Source organism: Lampris incognitus, chromosome 10, assembly GCF_029633865.1.
Source record: "Lampris incognitus isolate fLamInc1 chromosome 10, fLamInc1.hap2, whole genome shotgun sequence".
NCBI classification, from domain to species: domain Eukaryota; kingdom Metazoa; phylum Chordata; class Actinopteri; order Lampriformes; family Lampridae; genus Lampris; species Lampris incognitus.
Window position 1 is genome coordinate 3128469 of NC_079220.1, and position 15276 is coordinate 3143744.

Here is a 15276-nt window from a genome sequence, read left to right on the forward strand (position 1 = left end):
CCGGAAGGAGGAGGAGGAACAGAGCAGGAGCACCGGAGAGGCACTTCTGAAGATCATACTGCACTTCCTGAGGAGTATGAAACAGGAGGAGCTGGCTGGCTCTCTGGAGAGTAGTAAGAGGCTCTTTATTCAAAAGCTTCAACGCCATGTAAAGGGTCAATGGAGGCAAAATGGGAGGTGCAATAATTTCCAAACCCTGCTGAAAATGTAGATTTATTAAAGGAGATTAAGACAATTTCCACTTGGACGGTAAATGAGCAGAAATATAATGGACATACTAGTTAAACTATTGATCAGTTAATGTGGGTGTAAAATGTTGATGACACTGATTCACATCAGAACAATACCAGAGAGAACCTCTTTAAGACATCATCACCGTACCCATAATCCCAGTAAAGAGCTCCTAACTAATACATGGTTACGACAAGAAGTGGAACAGCAGCTATCAAAATATTGATACTGGAGAACAGAATTACTATGAGATCTGTATTATTAGAGTGTTAATTGGCAAAACCTACCCTTTGTATGAATTATAAATATTTCTGGTTTATTTATTTATTCAGAAACTCTTGTTCCTGTGTGCCGGAGTAAACTCAAATCAGCGCTGGAGGAAAAGTTCCAGTGTTTGTTTGAGGGCGTCGCGAAACCAGGGGCGTCAACACTTCTGAATCAGATCTACACAGAGCTCTTCATCACAGAGGGAGGGAGTCGAGAGGTCAATAATGAACATGAGGTCAGACAGATTGAAATAGCATCCAGGAAACAAGTGAGACCAGAAACACTGATCAAATGTGAAGACATCTTTCAATCCTTACCTGGACAAGATAAGCCAATCAGAACAGTGATGACAAAGGGAGTGGCTGGCATCGGTAAAACAGTCTTAACACAGAAGTTCACTCTGGACTGGGCTGAAGGCAAAGCTAACGATAATATACACTTAATATTTCCATTCACTTTCAGAGAGCTGAACACGCTGAAAGAGAAAAAGTTCAGTTTGGTAGAGCTTCTTTATCACTTCTTTGTTGAAACCAAAGAAGCAGGAATCTGTAGCTTTGAGAAGATCCAAGTTGTGTTCATCTTTGATGGTCTGGATGAGTGTCGTCTCCCTCTGGACTTCAGGAACAATGAGACCTGGACAGATGTCACAAAGTCCACCTCAGTGGACGTTCTGCTGACAAACCTCATCAAGGGAAAACTGCTTCCCTCTGCTCGCCTCTGGATAACCACACGACCTGCAGCAGCCAATCAGATCCCTGCTGAGTGTGTTGACATGGTGACGGAGGTGAGAGGGTTCACTGATCCACAGAAGGAGGAGTACTTCAGGAAGAGATTCAGAGATTCAGAGCAGGCCAGAATAATCATCTCACACATCAAGACATCACGAAGCCTCCACATCATGTGTCACATCCCAGTCTTCTGTTGGATCACCGCTACAGTTCTGGATCACGCGTTGATAACAGACAAGAGAGGAGAGATGCCCAAGACCCTGACTGAGATGTACATCCACTTCCTGGTGGTTCAGTCCATCCAGGCAAATGTAAAGTATCATGGGAGATCTGAGACAGAGCCATACTGGAATAAAGCAAGCAGGAAGATGGTTATGTCTCTGGGAAAACTGGCCTTCGAGCAGCTGGAGAAAGGTAACCTGATCTTCTATGAAGCAGATCTGACAGAGTGTGGCATTGATATCGTAGCAGCCTCAGTGTACTCAGGAGTGTTCACACAGATCTTTAAAGAGGAGTGTGGGCTGTACCAGAACAAGGCCTTCTGCTTTGTCCATCTGAGCATTCAGGAGTTTCTGGCTGCTCTTTATGTCTTTCTCTCATTCATCAACACTGGAAAGAACCTACTGTCAGGAACACAGCCAACCTCCTGGTCTCCTAATCTGTTTAGTTGCAAGCCTACAGAATCGGACCTCTACCAGAGAGCTGTGGACAAGGCATTACAGAGTCCAAATGGCCACCTGGACTTGTTCCTGCGCTTCCTCCTGGGCCTCTCACTGGAAACCAATCATAATCTCTTACGACGATTGCTGAAAAAGATAGAACGTAGTACATCACAGACCAATCAGAGAATGGTCGGGTACATCAAGGAAAAGATCAGAGAGGATCTCTCTCCAGAGAGAAGCATCAATCTGTTCCACTGTCTGAATGAACTGAATGACCATTCTCTAGAAGAGGAGATCCAACAGTACCTGACATCAGGAAAGCTATCCACAGACCAACTCTCTCCTACTCTGTGGTCAGCCCTGGTCTTCATCTTGCTGTCTTCAGAAAAGGAGCTGGAGGTGTTTGACTTGAAGAAATACTCTGCTTCAGAGAAGGGTCTTCAGAGGCTGCTGCCAGTGGTCAACGCCTCCAATACAGCTCTGTAAGTATATGGATTAGGCATGTTAAAGTACTGAATCAATTAAAAGTTATTTTCCTAAAAGGAAAATAATTGTTGTGTGTTGGGGCAGCTGGTTGAGGGTAGCGGATGCAAATAGACTCAGTAAACTGATCCGCAAGGCTGGTGGCATTGTGGGATTGGAGCTGGACTCTCTGGCGGCGGTTTCTGAGAGGAGGACGCTGTTGAAGTTATGTGCCATCATGGACAAAGCCTCCCACCCACTCCATGATGTGCTGGTCGGACATAGGGGTACTTTTAGTAATAGACTCATTTTGCTGAAATGCACGACAGAGCTCCACAGGAGGTCATTCCTGTCTGTGTCCATCAAACTTTACAACTCCCCTCTCGGAGGGTCAGACACTCTGAGTCAATAGTCATTAGACGGGCTCTTCCACTTATTTTACCCTGTCGGGTGTTTGTTTGTGCTGTTTGTTTCATGCTGCAGTAATACAGTATTGATAGGGTGATATATGCTGCTGGAGCATCAGAATCAGAACCAGGATGCTTTTTTTTCATCCCCGAGGGGAAATTGGGTTCTATTACAGACACTCACGCTCTATAAGGAAAAAAAAGCTAAAAAATAACAAGATACAAGATAACAAGAAAATAGAAACAAATGGAAACAAGAAAAACAGAAACAAATAGAAATAAATGATAAAATAACAAATAGAAACAAGAACAAAATATATCAACAAGCATGGTGCACATAACACCCTATCTATACTGCACTACTGCAGCACACAACAACAGCGCAAACAAAACCTAACAAGGTAAAACAAGTGGAAGGGCCAGTCCAATGACCACTGACTCAGAGTGTCTGACCCTCTGAGGGAGGAGCTGTAAAGTTTGATGGACACAGGCAAGAATGACCTCCTGTGGCGCTTTGTAGTACATTTTGGCAGAAGGAGTCTACTACTAAAAGTACCCCTGTGTTGGGCACAGGAGTCTGTGCCAAACAAGCACGTCATGGAGTGCACATATGTTTATATATTTAATTCTTATCTCTATTTCTATTTTATCTTCTATTTCTATTTTTGTTTATTTTTATTTTTTCTTATTTCTATTTATGTCTATTTTCTCGTTATCTTGTATGTTGTTAGTTTTTAGTTTTTCTTTGCTAGAGCGTGAGTGTCTGTAATAGTACCCAATTTCCCCTTTGGGATGAATAAAGTATTTCTGATTCTGATTCTGATAAAATTAAATCCATTAAAGACATTAAACATGATAGAAAAATATACATTTGTGTGTTCATCTCCATTCAGGTTGAGTTCCTGTAGTCTGTCAAAGAGAAGCTGTGAAATGTTGTCCCCAGTTCTCAGCTCCAACTCCTCTAGTGTGAGAGAGCTGGATCTGAGTAACAATGATCTGCAGGATTCAGGAGTGAAGTTGCTCTCTTCTGGACTGAGGAGTCCATACTGTAGACTAAAAACTCTCAGGTCAGTATCCCTAAACCTCTTCAACACAGGACCCCTTCAAATCCTCATTTACATCCACTTTAATAGCAGTCAATACATCCTTTCCTGGGTGGAATTTTCTCTGCTTGGGGTTTTACAAACCAATGGTATTTGTAATATTAGCTTAAGTAATATTATAACTACTAAACAATACCAGACATAGTAATATCAGCAGAATTCTTCCTCTTCTTCTTCTTCTTCTTCTTCTTCTTCTTATTATTATTATTATTATCAGAAGGCGGGGAAGGCTGCCAGACAGACCTGGCAAACCCAAACGTGTAGTGAGGGTGAACTGGAATGTCTAGCGGAGGCCTCTAAAATTCCCACTTCCAGAAAAAGTTCTCATGTATCCCGAGGGAGGCTGGGGACATGGGGTCTCAGTGGGCCATGTTCAAAGCCTCCATTGCAGATGCAGCAGATAGGAGCTGTGGTCATAAGGTCATCGGTGCCTGTCGAGGTGGTAACCTAAGGACGCGCTGGTGGACACCGGCAGTGAGGGAAGCCATCAGGCTGAAGAAGGGGGCCTTTCGGACTTGGTTGGTCCAGGGGTCTCCTGAAGCGGCAGACAGGTACCGGGAGGCCAGAAGGGCTGCGGCTTCAGTGGTCACGGAAGCAAAAACTCGAGTGTGGGAGGAGTTCAGCGAGGCTATGGGGGAGGACTTTTGGTTGGCCTCAAGGAAGTTCTGGCAAACCATCCGGCGACTCAAGAAGAGGAAGCAGGGCTTGGCTCAGGCTGTGTTCATCCGAGGAGGGGAACTGCTGACCCAGACTGGGTATGTTGTTGGGCGGTGGAAAGAACACTTTGAGTAGCTCCTGAACCCGGCTAACACATCCTCAGTGGAGGAGGTAAAGTCTGAAAACTGGGGAGGGGAAGCCCCATCCATATCTCTGGTAGAGGTCTCTGAGGTAGTTAAGAAGCTCCTCGGTGGCAAGGTGCCAGGTGTGAATGAGATTTGCCCTGAAATGCTGAAAGCTCTTGATATTGTTGGACTGTCTTGAATGACACACTTCTTCAGTGTCGCATGGAAGTTGGAGACAGTACCTGTGGAGTGGCAGACTGGGGTGGTGGTTCCCATATTTAAAAAAGGGAACAGGAGGGTGTGCTCCAATTATCGGGGCATCACACTGCTCAGCCTCCCTGGGAAAGTCTACTCTAGGGTGCTGGAAATGAGACTCTGAGCGATTGTCGAACCTCGGATCCAGGAGAAACAATGCGGATTCCGTCCTGGCTGTGGAACAATGGACCAACTCTTTACCCTTGTAGAAGTGCTGAAGGAGGCATGGGAGTTTGACCAGCCAGTCTACATGTGTTTTGTGGACTTGGAGAAGGCTTACTACCGTGTACCCCGGGGCACTCTGGGGGGGGGGGGGTACTGCGGGAGTATGTGGTACCGCGGCAGTTGCTACAAACCATCCGGTCCTTGTATAACCAAAGTGAGAGCTATGTCCGCATTCTCAGCACAAAGTCGAACACGTTTTCGGTGGGTGTTGGACTCTGCCAAGGTTGCCCCTTGTCTCCCAATATTCATGGACAGGATCTCAAGGCGCAGACAAGGTGAGGAGTGTATCTGTTTTGGGAACCTCAGAATTGCATCTCTGCTCTTCGCAAATGAAGTGGTTTTGTTAGCTTCATCAGAACGCGACCTCCAGCATGCACTGGGGCAGTTTGCAGCTGAGTGTGAAATAGCCGCGATGAGAGTCAGCACCTCCAAGTCTGAGGCCATGGTTCTCTACCGAAAAATTGGGGATTGCTCCCTCTGGTTTGGGGATGAGTTGTTGCCTCAAGTGAAGGAGTATCTCAGGGTCTTGTTCACGAGTGAGGGTAGGCTGGAGCGGGAGATTGACAGGTGGATTGGTGCAGCATCAGCAGTAATGCGGACGTTGTACCGGACCGTTGTGGTGAAGAGGGAGCTGAGCCGGAAGGCAAAGCTCCCAAATTACCAGTCAGTCTTCGTTCCAACCCTCACCTACTGTCATGAGCTTTGGGTCGTGACTGAAAGTGTGAGATGGCGGATACAAGCGGCTGAAATGAGTTTCCTCCGTAGGGTGTCTGGGCTCAGCCTTAGAGATAGGGTGAGGAGCTCGGACACCCGGAGGGAGCTTAGAGTAGAGCCGCTGCTCCTTCACGTTGAAAGGAGCCAGTTGAGCTGGTTCGAGCATCTGATTAGGATGCCTCCTGGGCGCCTTTCTTTGGAGGTTTTCCGGGAACGTCTTGGGATCCCCCAGGAGGAGCTGGAGGGCGTTGCTGGGGAGAGGGATGTCTGGAGTGCCCTACTTAGCCGGGTGTCACCGTGACCCGACCCCGGAGAAGTGGCTGATGATGAGATGAGATTATGATTACTTATTATTTACTTATTATTATTATTATTATTCGTAGTAGTAGTAGAAGTAGTAGTAGTGGTAGTAGCAGTAGTAGTAGTAGTAGTAATAGAAGTAATAGTAGTTTTGGCAAGTAAGTGGTACCCTGTGCACTGGAACTGGTAATAACAATGTTCCAATATAGTGAGAAAGGACACTGTGTAATTCCAGTTGACTTTTTTTTCAGATGAGAAGTTAAATAAGGTCCTGATTTACTGTGGTGGTAAAAGATCCTGGGACATAATTCATAAAGAGCAGGGGATTGATAGACATCACTGGTTAAAGATTCAATTGGCTCACTGCCATCATGACCACCTGATCATCTCTAGTACCTCACTGGTTGACTTAAATCATTGTCTCTCACCCATTATAACCATTGTGTTGTGAGTGTGCTGCTACACAGTGGCAGCGTTCAGATAATCCACGTTGATGTTATACATTGGTGGTTCTTGCTGTAGTAGTAGCAGTAGTACTTGTAGTAGTAGCAATAATAGTAGTCGCAGTCACAGTATTAGTAGGACTAGAACTGGAAATGGTACAAGTACCAGTAGTAGTGGTAGTAGTGGTAGCAGCAGCACCAACAGTGGTTGTAGGTGTAGCAGCAGCAGAAATAATAGGAGATTAACAGTCATTGCAACAGGAGTAGTAAAAGTTGTTGGAGTAGTAGTAGTCATCATAGTCATAATAGAAGGAGTAGTAGTAACAGTGTTATTATTATAATCATAATTATTATTTGTAGTTACTTGTAGGTAATGTGACAGGCAGGTCCATGAATACTGGGATGGCATCCAGCATTTCACCTGTGCCCCCGTCCATAGGGTTAGTGGTTGTGTCAGGAAGGGCATCCAATGTAAAATTGTGCCAAATCAGTATGCGGATAGACAAGACCATACTGGATCGGTCAAGGCCTGGGTTAACAACGGCTGCCATTGGTGCCGTGCCCTCACATGGTACCGACTGAAACTGTGTGTGTGTGTGTCTTGTGACTATGACTGGTTTATTGTACTGCCATCTGCATGTCACAGCAGAAATCAGAATTCTTCAGAACTAGGTGCCATTTTTCCAGTCTTTAATCATCCAGTCTTTGTGATCCCGTGCCGTCTGCAATTCGTTTTCCTAGCCCGACATGGTCTATTGCAACTGTAGCCCCTTCACGTCAAGGTTTGATGTGTTGTGCATTCAGAGGGTTGCCGACATCACGCAAAAAAATATGCCATTTTTCATGAGTTCCATTTTAAAGAATCGGGAAGAGAATTTTATCAAAGTCACACCCCAACATATGTGTGACTTTATCAAGTAGCTTAGGGTGTCTTCTATCAGATAGCATGTATGGCTTCAGATGTACAAACCAAAAATTCATGTCCCCCTAAAGAGAAAAACAATTGTTGGGTCTCAGATAAAGGGCTTTTATCCATACGGTTCTAATGCAAGGCCATTAAAATATGACAGACTAATGTATTTGTGTGTTTGTCTCCATTCAGGTTGAGGTCCTGTAATCTGTCAGAGAGAAGCTGTAAAGTTGTGTCCTCAGTTCTCAGCTCCATCTCCTCTAGAGTGAGAGAGCTGGACCTGAGTAACAATGATCTGCAGGATTCAGGAGTGAAGCTGCTCTCTGCTGGACTGGGGAGTCCACACTGTAGGCTGGAAACTCTCAGGTCAGTATCCCTAAACCTCTTCACCACAGGACTCAATCAGTCCTCATTTACATCCACTTTAATGGCCGGCTGCAAGTTTTCTGACTCTTGCCTACCTTGGGCTCGTAACAAGACACGAGCGTCCGGTAACGTTCTGTGGTTAGCTCTCGGCTTCCCATAGTGGCCCACAACATCTCCAGCAACCCAGTTGTTACTAATACGGCTAGGATTGGGTTCCGATTCAGAAAACAACATGGTCTACACAGAGCTTCAATCCACGCACCGATTTCACGTATTGAGGGCGTCCGGGAAGCGTGGCGGTCTATTCCGTTGCTTACCCACACGGGTATCGGCGGTTCGAATCCCCGTGTTACCTCCGGCTTGGTCGGGCGTCCCTACAGACACCAGACACAATTGGCCATGTCTGCGGGTGGGAAGCCGGATGTGGGTATGTGTCCTTGTCGCTGCACTAGCGCCTCCTCTGTTCGGTTGAGGCACCTGTTCGGGGGGGGTACTGGGGGGAATAGCGTGATCCTCCCACGCGTTACGTCCCCTTGGTGAAACTCCTCACTGTCAGGTGAAAAGAAGCACCTGGTGACTCCACATGTATCAGAGGAGGCACATATATCTGCAGCCCCCCTTTTTCTGCCCAGTTGTTCTTGGCCAATTAGCCCGGTCTCTGCTCCACCCCCTTTGCTGATCCGGGGCAGACTACCACACGCCTCCTCCGATACATGTGGAGTGGCCAGCCGCTTCTTTTCACCTGACAGTGAGGAGTTTCGACAGGGGGACGTATCACATGGGGGATCACGCTCTTCCCCCCAGTCCCCCCGCCCCCCGAACAGGCGCCTCTACTGAGCAGAGGAAGTACTAGTGCAGTGACCAGGACACATACCAACATCCGCTTCCTACCCGCAGATGAGGCCAATTGTGTATGTACGGATGCCTGACCAAGCCGGAGGCAACACGGGGATTCGAACTGACGATTCCCGTGTTGATAGACAACGGAATGGACCCCTACGCTACCCGGACGCCCCATCTTTCATGAGTTAAAACTGTCCATCCATCCATTATCTTAATCGCTTATCCTGCTCTCAGGGTCGCAGGGATGCTGGAGCCTATCCCAGCAGTCACTGGGCGGCAGGCGGGGAGACACCCTGGACAGGCCGCCAGGCCATCACACACACACACACACACACACACACACACACACACACACACTCACACACATTCATACCTAGGGACAAGTTAGTACGAGTGGTTCACCTGACCTACATGTCTTTGGACTGTGGGAGGAAACCGGAGCACCAGGAGGAAACCCACGCAGACATGGGGAGAACATGCAAACTCCACACAGAGGACGACCCGGGATTACTTCCCCCCCGGGTCTTGAAACCAGAACCTTCTTGCTGTGAGGCGACCACGCCAACCACTGCAGCACCGTACTGCACACTAGTTATTTCTCAAACAAAATACACTGTGTGACTTTTTCTGGGGGGAAACTGACTCCTGTTGAGACCAGTGAGTGCTGTGAGTCTCATTAGCTTACAGTTGTTCATATCCAGAGTGAGGATACAGACTCTTGTTGGTAATCTCACTGGTTGTAGTTTGGTAGCCAACTAAACTACGTGAGACCAGACTACATAGAGATGTAGGAGGGCATGGCCTGATGATCAGGGGGTCAACAGGTCAAAGCCATAAGTCAGTCGTTGACAGAATGTACATCCTGATATTTCAGGTTGTAATATGAAAAATACCTTAGACATTAAAATATGACATATTTCTGTGTGTTCGTCTCCATTCAGGTTGAGTTTGTGTAATCTGTCAGAGAGAAGCTGTGAAGCTGTGTCCTCAATCCTCAGCTCCCCCTCCTCTAGTGTGAGCGAGCTGGACCTGAGTAACAATGATCTGCAGGATTCAGGAGTGGAGCTGCTCTCTGCTGGACTGAGGAGTCCACACTGTAGGCTGGAAACTCTCAGGCGGGTATCCCTAAACCTCTTCAACACAGGACCACTTCAGTCCTCATTTACATTCACTTTAATCGCTGTGCTGCACTCGCTGACAAACAACTTTGTAGATAGCTAAACTTGTCCCCACACTCTTTATTTTTAATAGTTTTTATTGTAGCCCACCACCCAGAGAGCGAGTGCACCAGGAACTCAGTAAACTATAACAAACATAAATAATTGCATATTGGTATAGAATGAAATAAACATTTGTCAAACTCATTGTCTTCATTTTGTGTTAACTCTTTTTTTAACAGCAGTAGACAATATACTTTGCAAACAGGCAACCATGATAGCAGAGCTGCACGGCTGGCTGGCTGGCTAGCTAGCTAGCTAGCAGTATTTAAAGGGCACAGCACACTCTGTTTAGTACAAAATACTGTTTAAACCCACAAGTAATGATGAAATAAACTACAAAAACACGTTAGATTTTATTAAGAGATGGTCCTTGAATACGGATTGCAGGTAGGATGAAACATAAACTGTGTCTTATACGTAAGCAGATGGAGATGTGAGACGGTGACAACACTTTTCCACCGGAGAACATTCACTTCTACATCAACAACTATTGCAGGGAGGGGCAGGGAGTTCCAGTATACTTAGTCCAGGACAGAACACTCCCCGCCTGATAGCTTTGAGGATACCACTTAACATTATGAGGCTTAAGACACTAACAGTTATGTGTGGGAAGACTAAGGACAGCCCTCAGCAGCAGGGAGGAAAGTTGTGCATGACCCTCCCTTTCCCACCTTTGCCTCAACCTTGCCTACTTTCCCATCTGTGCCGGGGAAATGTTTGTGATTACACCTATAGACCAGTTATTCCTATGGGCTCGGCCATCATTTAACATCATCAGGTCGCCCTTTTGGAGGTTCCGCCTGTTGTCTTGCCACTTTCTGCAATTCTGTAATTTCTGAAGGTACTCTGTCCTCCAACGACGCCAGAAAGCGTCGGCCAGAGCTTGTACTTACCTCCATTGTCAGGCAAGCAGATCTCTTTCACTGAACTCACCCTGAGCAGGTAAGAGCCAGCCCCCCAGTCTTCTGAGTGAGCAACGTTGCTGGTGACAGGATGAGGGGGAATCTGGATCTGTTGACACCAGAACGAGTGGACGAGCATTCACAATCGACCCTGTGCATAACTGTAGTCCACTGTCTTCCGGTTTCTACTGCAGCGGTCACACCAGTTTCCTGTTTGGTGGCGTGTGCTATTGACAATGGCATATTTTTGGCGATGCCTGCAGGATTTTACCATGGAGAAATGTCAACCACATGCACACAACTGTCCACACACTTTCCCCTGCACCTGCCAGCAGACGGGTGAAAAGTTTCAAGTTTTACACACCAAGTTACGTCCACAATTATGAGGATGAGTCCGGACGGACGAATCGAAACCTCTCAATCAACTCCTCGTCGTTATGTCCAATGGACTGCTTCTGTCCCACTCCAGTCTAAAAGCCCGCTCGTTGTAAAGTCGATATATGAGATGCACCATTGTCATTACAGTGTTGATCAGTGTTACAAACTGTGTTGTTTAAACGTCGTTACTATAGAAACGGCCTAGATTTTGACTTTACGCTTGCTCCTGACTAGGTGTAAGATTTACGCCCAGCCTTGGCGAAAAGAAGGCTTCAGCCTGGATGGTGCAACCGGCATAATTACTAGGTCAGACTTACAATAGCAAGTTAAGACCGACTTTGCTTAAGACCAGATATAAGCTATGGTGGTAGGACCCCCCCCCCCGCTCTAGATACCAACAGCTAAAATAATGTGTGTGTGTGTGTGTGTTTTTCAGGCTGTCGGGCTGTCTGGTCACAGAGAAAGGTGTTTCTTCTCTGCTCTCAGCTCTGAGCTCCAACCCGTCCCATCTGAGAGAGCTGGACCTCAGCTACAACCATCCAGGAGACTCAGGAGGGAAGCTGCTCTCTGCTGGACTGGAGGATCCACACTGGAGACTGGACACTCTCCGGTATGGACAGGCTGGATGACACTCACTCATCATATCTTCTACTAGAATTTTCTCCCTCCTACTCTGACGCTGGATCAGATTGGTTCATCAGTAACAGTGGATAGGACTGATATTGGATGGAGACATTGTGAGTGTCACTATGTTTCTCCTCCACCCCCAGGCTGGACCATGCTGGAGTGTGCATGTTGAAACCAGGTCTGAGGAAGTGTAAGTGTGTATTTAACTTATTCCTGAAAACAAATCAGACCACATTCAACTATTTAGATGGAAAGGCTTTTTTTCCGCTTCTGGTGTGGGAAGATGGCAGCACGAATTCACGTTTGCGGCGGCCTCAACCAGTACTGTCCATGCAGTGTCTTTGTCCATGTCTGCATGTAAGTTTGTGTTTTCATTTGATGGCTGGGAGAGCTGGCGCTGGATGGGCTGGGAGAGCCTGGTCTGCTGCGGCCTGTGGGCCCAGGAACCACGGCTCTGACCGGAGCTGCGCCCAAAGAGGAAACACTGAGGGCAGTCTGACAGGACACGGAAGCGGGGCAGGCTAAGCTAACTGCTAGCCCCTGCAGACCGGCAGTTCTGATAACACCAAGGGTGGGCTGGCGGCGGCCTCACATAGCCTCGACTGTGTTTTTGGTGTCATCATGTGAGTGCGGGGAGGTGTGTCGAAGGTGTCTGGCTAGGAGAGCTGGCATTGGATCGGCTGGGGGAGCCTGGTCTGCCGCGTCTGGTAGGCTCAGGGACCACGGCCCTGCTTGGAGCTGCGCCCGAGGAGGAAAAACCGAGGGCGGTCTGACAGGACACGGAAGCGGGGCAAGCTAAGCTAACTGCTAGCCCATGCAGACCGACAGTCATCCTGGCGTTCGCTCTCTTAGGCAGTGAATTTATTTTAATTTTACTTTTATATGTTGGATATATATGATGGCCTGGCGGCCTGTCCAGGGTGTCTCCTCGCCTGCTGCCCAATGACTGCTGGGATAGGCTCCAGCATCTCTGCGACCCTGAGAGCAGGATAAGCAGTTTGGATCATGGATGGATGGATAGATGCGTTCTTGTAGTTTGGATGCGTTTGTGTCTTTGTGTTGCACTGCTGTGGTCTGAGGGAAACGATACGTCGTTTCATTTCATGTGTGCATTTGCGTGAAATGAAACGGCAAACAAATGCTCCTGATTCCTAATGGAACCGCTGACATGGATTACACTTTCGCACATTAAAGCTCCATCTGCCGACATGGAGAAAGTGTTTTTATGCCTGTTTGATGGAGCCCTTTTCTGCCTCAAAATACGCTCATGGGTACAACAGAAACTTTAAACATCTGGATATTTGATAAATACATCTGCAGTATAATTTGTAATACTATACGAGCAATCTTACATATTTATGAACATATTGATAACTGAGGTCCGGTCTGTGAATAAATCAAGAGACACTAAACCGAACAGGAATATTTGATCAACAACTGCTGCTGTTTTATGTCTCGTTGTCTCCATCAGATACCGGGGGACTCACGCTGGACTCGAACACAGCACACAAAAGCCTCCTTCTGTCTGAGAACAACAGAAAGGTGGTGATGGTGAGAGAGGCGCGGTCATATCCTGATCATCCAGACAGATTTGACATCTGGGACCAGGTTATCTGCAGAGAGAGGGTGGCTGATCGCTGTTACATGGAGATACAGTGGAAGGGAGAGGTTAATATAGGGGTGACTTACAGAGGAATCAGAAGGAGAGGAGGAGGAGATGACTGTGTTCTTGGATGGAATGAAAAGTCCTGGAGTCTGTTCTGCCGTATTGATAGATTCACTGCCTGGCATAATAACAGGAGAACAGAGATACGTATCTCCCCCTCCTTCTCTGACAGGGTAGGAGTGTATCTGGACTTGTCTGCTGGGACTCTGTCCTTCTACAGAGTCTCCTCTGACACACTGACGCACCTCCACACCTTCACCTCCACGTTCACTGAGCCTCTCTATGTTGGGATTAGGTTTGGGTTTGGGTTATGCGGCTCCTCAGTGCGTCTGTGTTAGAATGAGGAGGTAGAGACGCCTCCTCTGTCCTGGAGGAACACTCACACTCCTGCTCAAAGACAGCTGACACGGTAGATCACTTTCTTCCAGATCGCACTTGAAATAAAATAAGAAAAGTCCGTCTAAAGAGTTTACATAACCCAGACCCTACTGACACATTTTTTAGATTTTGACAACGTTGAACGAGGAACAGTTGGACAGTATGACCAGTTTCAACCTACTAATCTACCGTTACACTTCCTTCAGTTTTCATCAACACGTCTGTATTAATGGCGGCACGCTGGCGCAGCGGTTAGCGTGTTTGCCTCACAGCCAGAAGGTCCTGGGTTCGAGCCCCGGGGTAGTCCAACCTTGGGGGTGGTCCCGGGTCGTCCTCTGTGTGGAGTTTGTATGTTCTCCCCGTGTCTGTGTGGGTTTCCTCCGGGGCTCCGGTTTCCTCCCACAGTCCAAAGACCTGTAGGTCAGGTGGATCGGCCGTACTACATTGTCCCTAGGTGTGAATGTGTGTGGGCCCCGTGATGGCCTGGCGGCCTGTCCAGGGTGGCTCCCCACCTGCTGCCCAATGACTGCTGGGACAGGCCCCGGCATCCCGGCGAACCGGAGACCAGGATAAGCGGTTTGGATAATGGATGGATGAGCAAGGAGCTGTGACAGACTCAGTCTCAGAACTGAGAAATGTATTCTTGGTGACCACGGAAGGTACAAACATTAGGACCTAGTTTGAATTGAATGATTATAAGTTGAGTTCAACCTTCTGCTCAATCGGCCAATTTCCAATATCTCAACAATTACAACTAAACTGTGTAATTTTTGATGTTTTTAAATAAATGAACAGTCATTCGCAAAGTTCTCTCTTTTTTCTTGTCGTCTGGTACATGCTTGGAGTGGATATGCTGGCTGTGTCTAGTGAATATATTTGTTGTGAAAATGTTTAACTTGATTTCAGATAAGATGATGAATTCTAGGCTGTGTGTGATGGCACCATCCCAATGTGCAGAGAACACATTTTTTAAATCTGTCCTCTTTTTAACCCAACGGAACCGTATTTTTCACATCGAAAGGAGCCTTTGGAGGTTCTCCGGGCATGTCCAACTGGGAGGAGACCCCGGGGTAGACCCAAAACTCGCTGGAGGGACTACATGTCCAGTCTGGCCTGGGAACGTCTTGGGATCCCCCAGGGGGAGCTGGAGGGCGTTGCTGGGGAGAGGGACGTCTGGAGTGCCATACTTAGCTTGGTGATGAGATGAGATGAGATGAGATGAGATGAGATGAGATGAGATGAGATGAGATGAGATGAGATGGAACCATATTTTTTAGTTTCTGTAACAAAGTATACATGAATAGGGCTTATAGAAGGTGGATGGATGGATGAAATGATGGAGTGCTAACTCTGATAGCTGTGATGGAGCTAGCTTGACAGGCTAGTTGGATGACCCATAATTGGATA

The 15276-nt window shown here is 47.2% G+C and overlaps 1 protein-coding gene across 1 annotated transcript in view; it reads left to right on the forward strand.

Annotated features, from left to right (window-relative positions):
* Positions 1 to 14661, forward strand: part of LOC130118939 (NLR family CARD domain-containing protein 3-like) — a 22453-nt gene extending 7792 nt beyond the window's left edge. Inside the window, exons 6-11 of the mRNA XM_056287273.1 lie at positions 1 to 113; positions 564 to 2370; positions 7682 to 7855; positions 11635 to 11808; positions 11969 to 12015; positions 13297 to 14661. The exon at positions 1 to 113 is cut by the window's left edge and continues 92 nt beyond it. Of these exons, the coding sequence (XP_056143248.1) occupies positions 1 to 113; positions 564 to 2370; positions 7682 to 7855; positions 11635 to 11808; positions 11969 to 12015; positions 13297 to 13829 (2848 nt within the window). The 3' untranslated portion in view covers positions 13830 to 14661. The remainder of the gene's footprint in view (positions 114 to 563; positions 2371 to 7681; positions 7856 to 11634; positions 11809 to 11968; positions 12016 to 13296) is intronic.
* Positions 14662 to 15276: the final 615 nt, after the last annotated feature.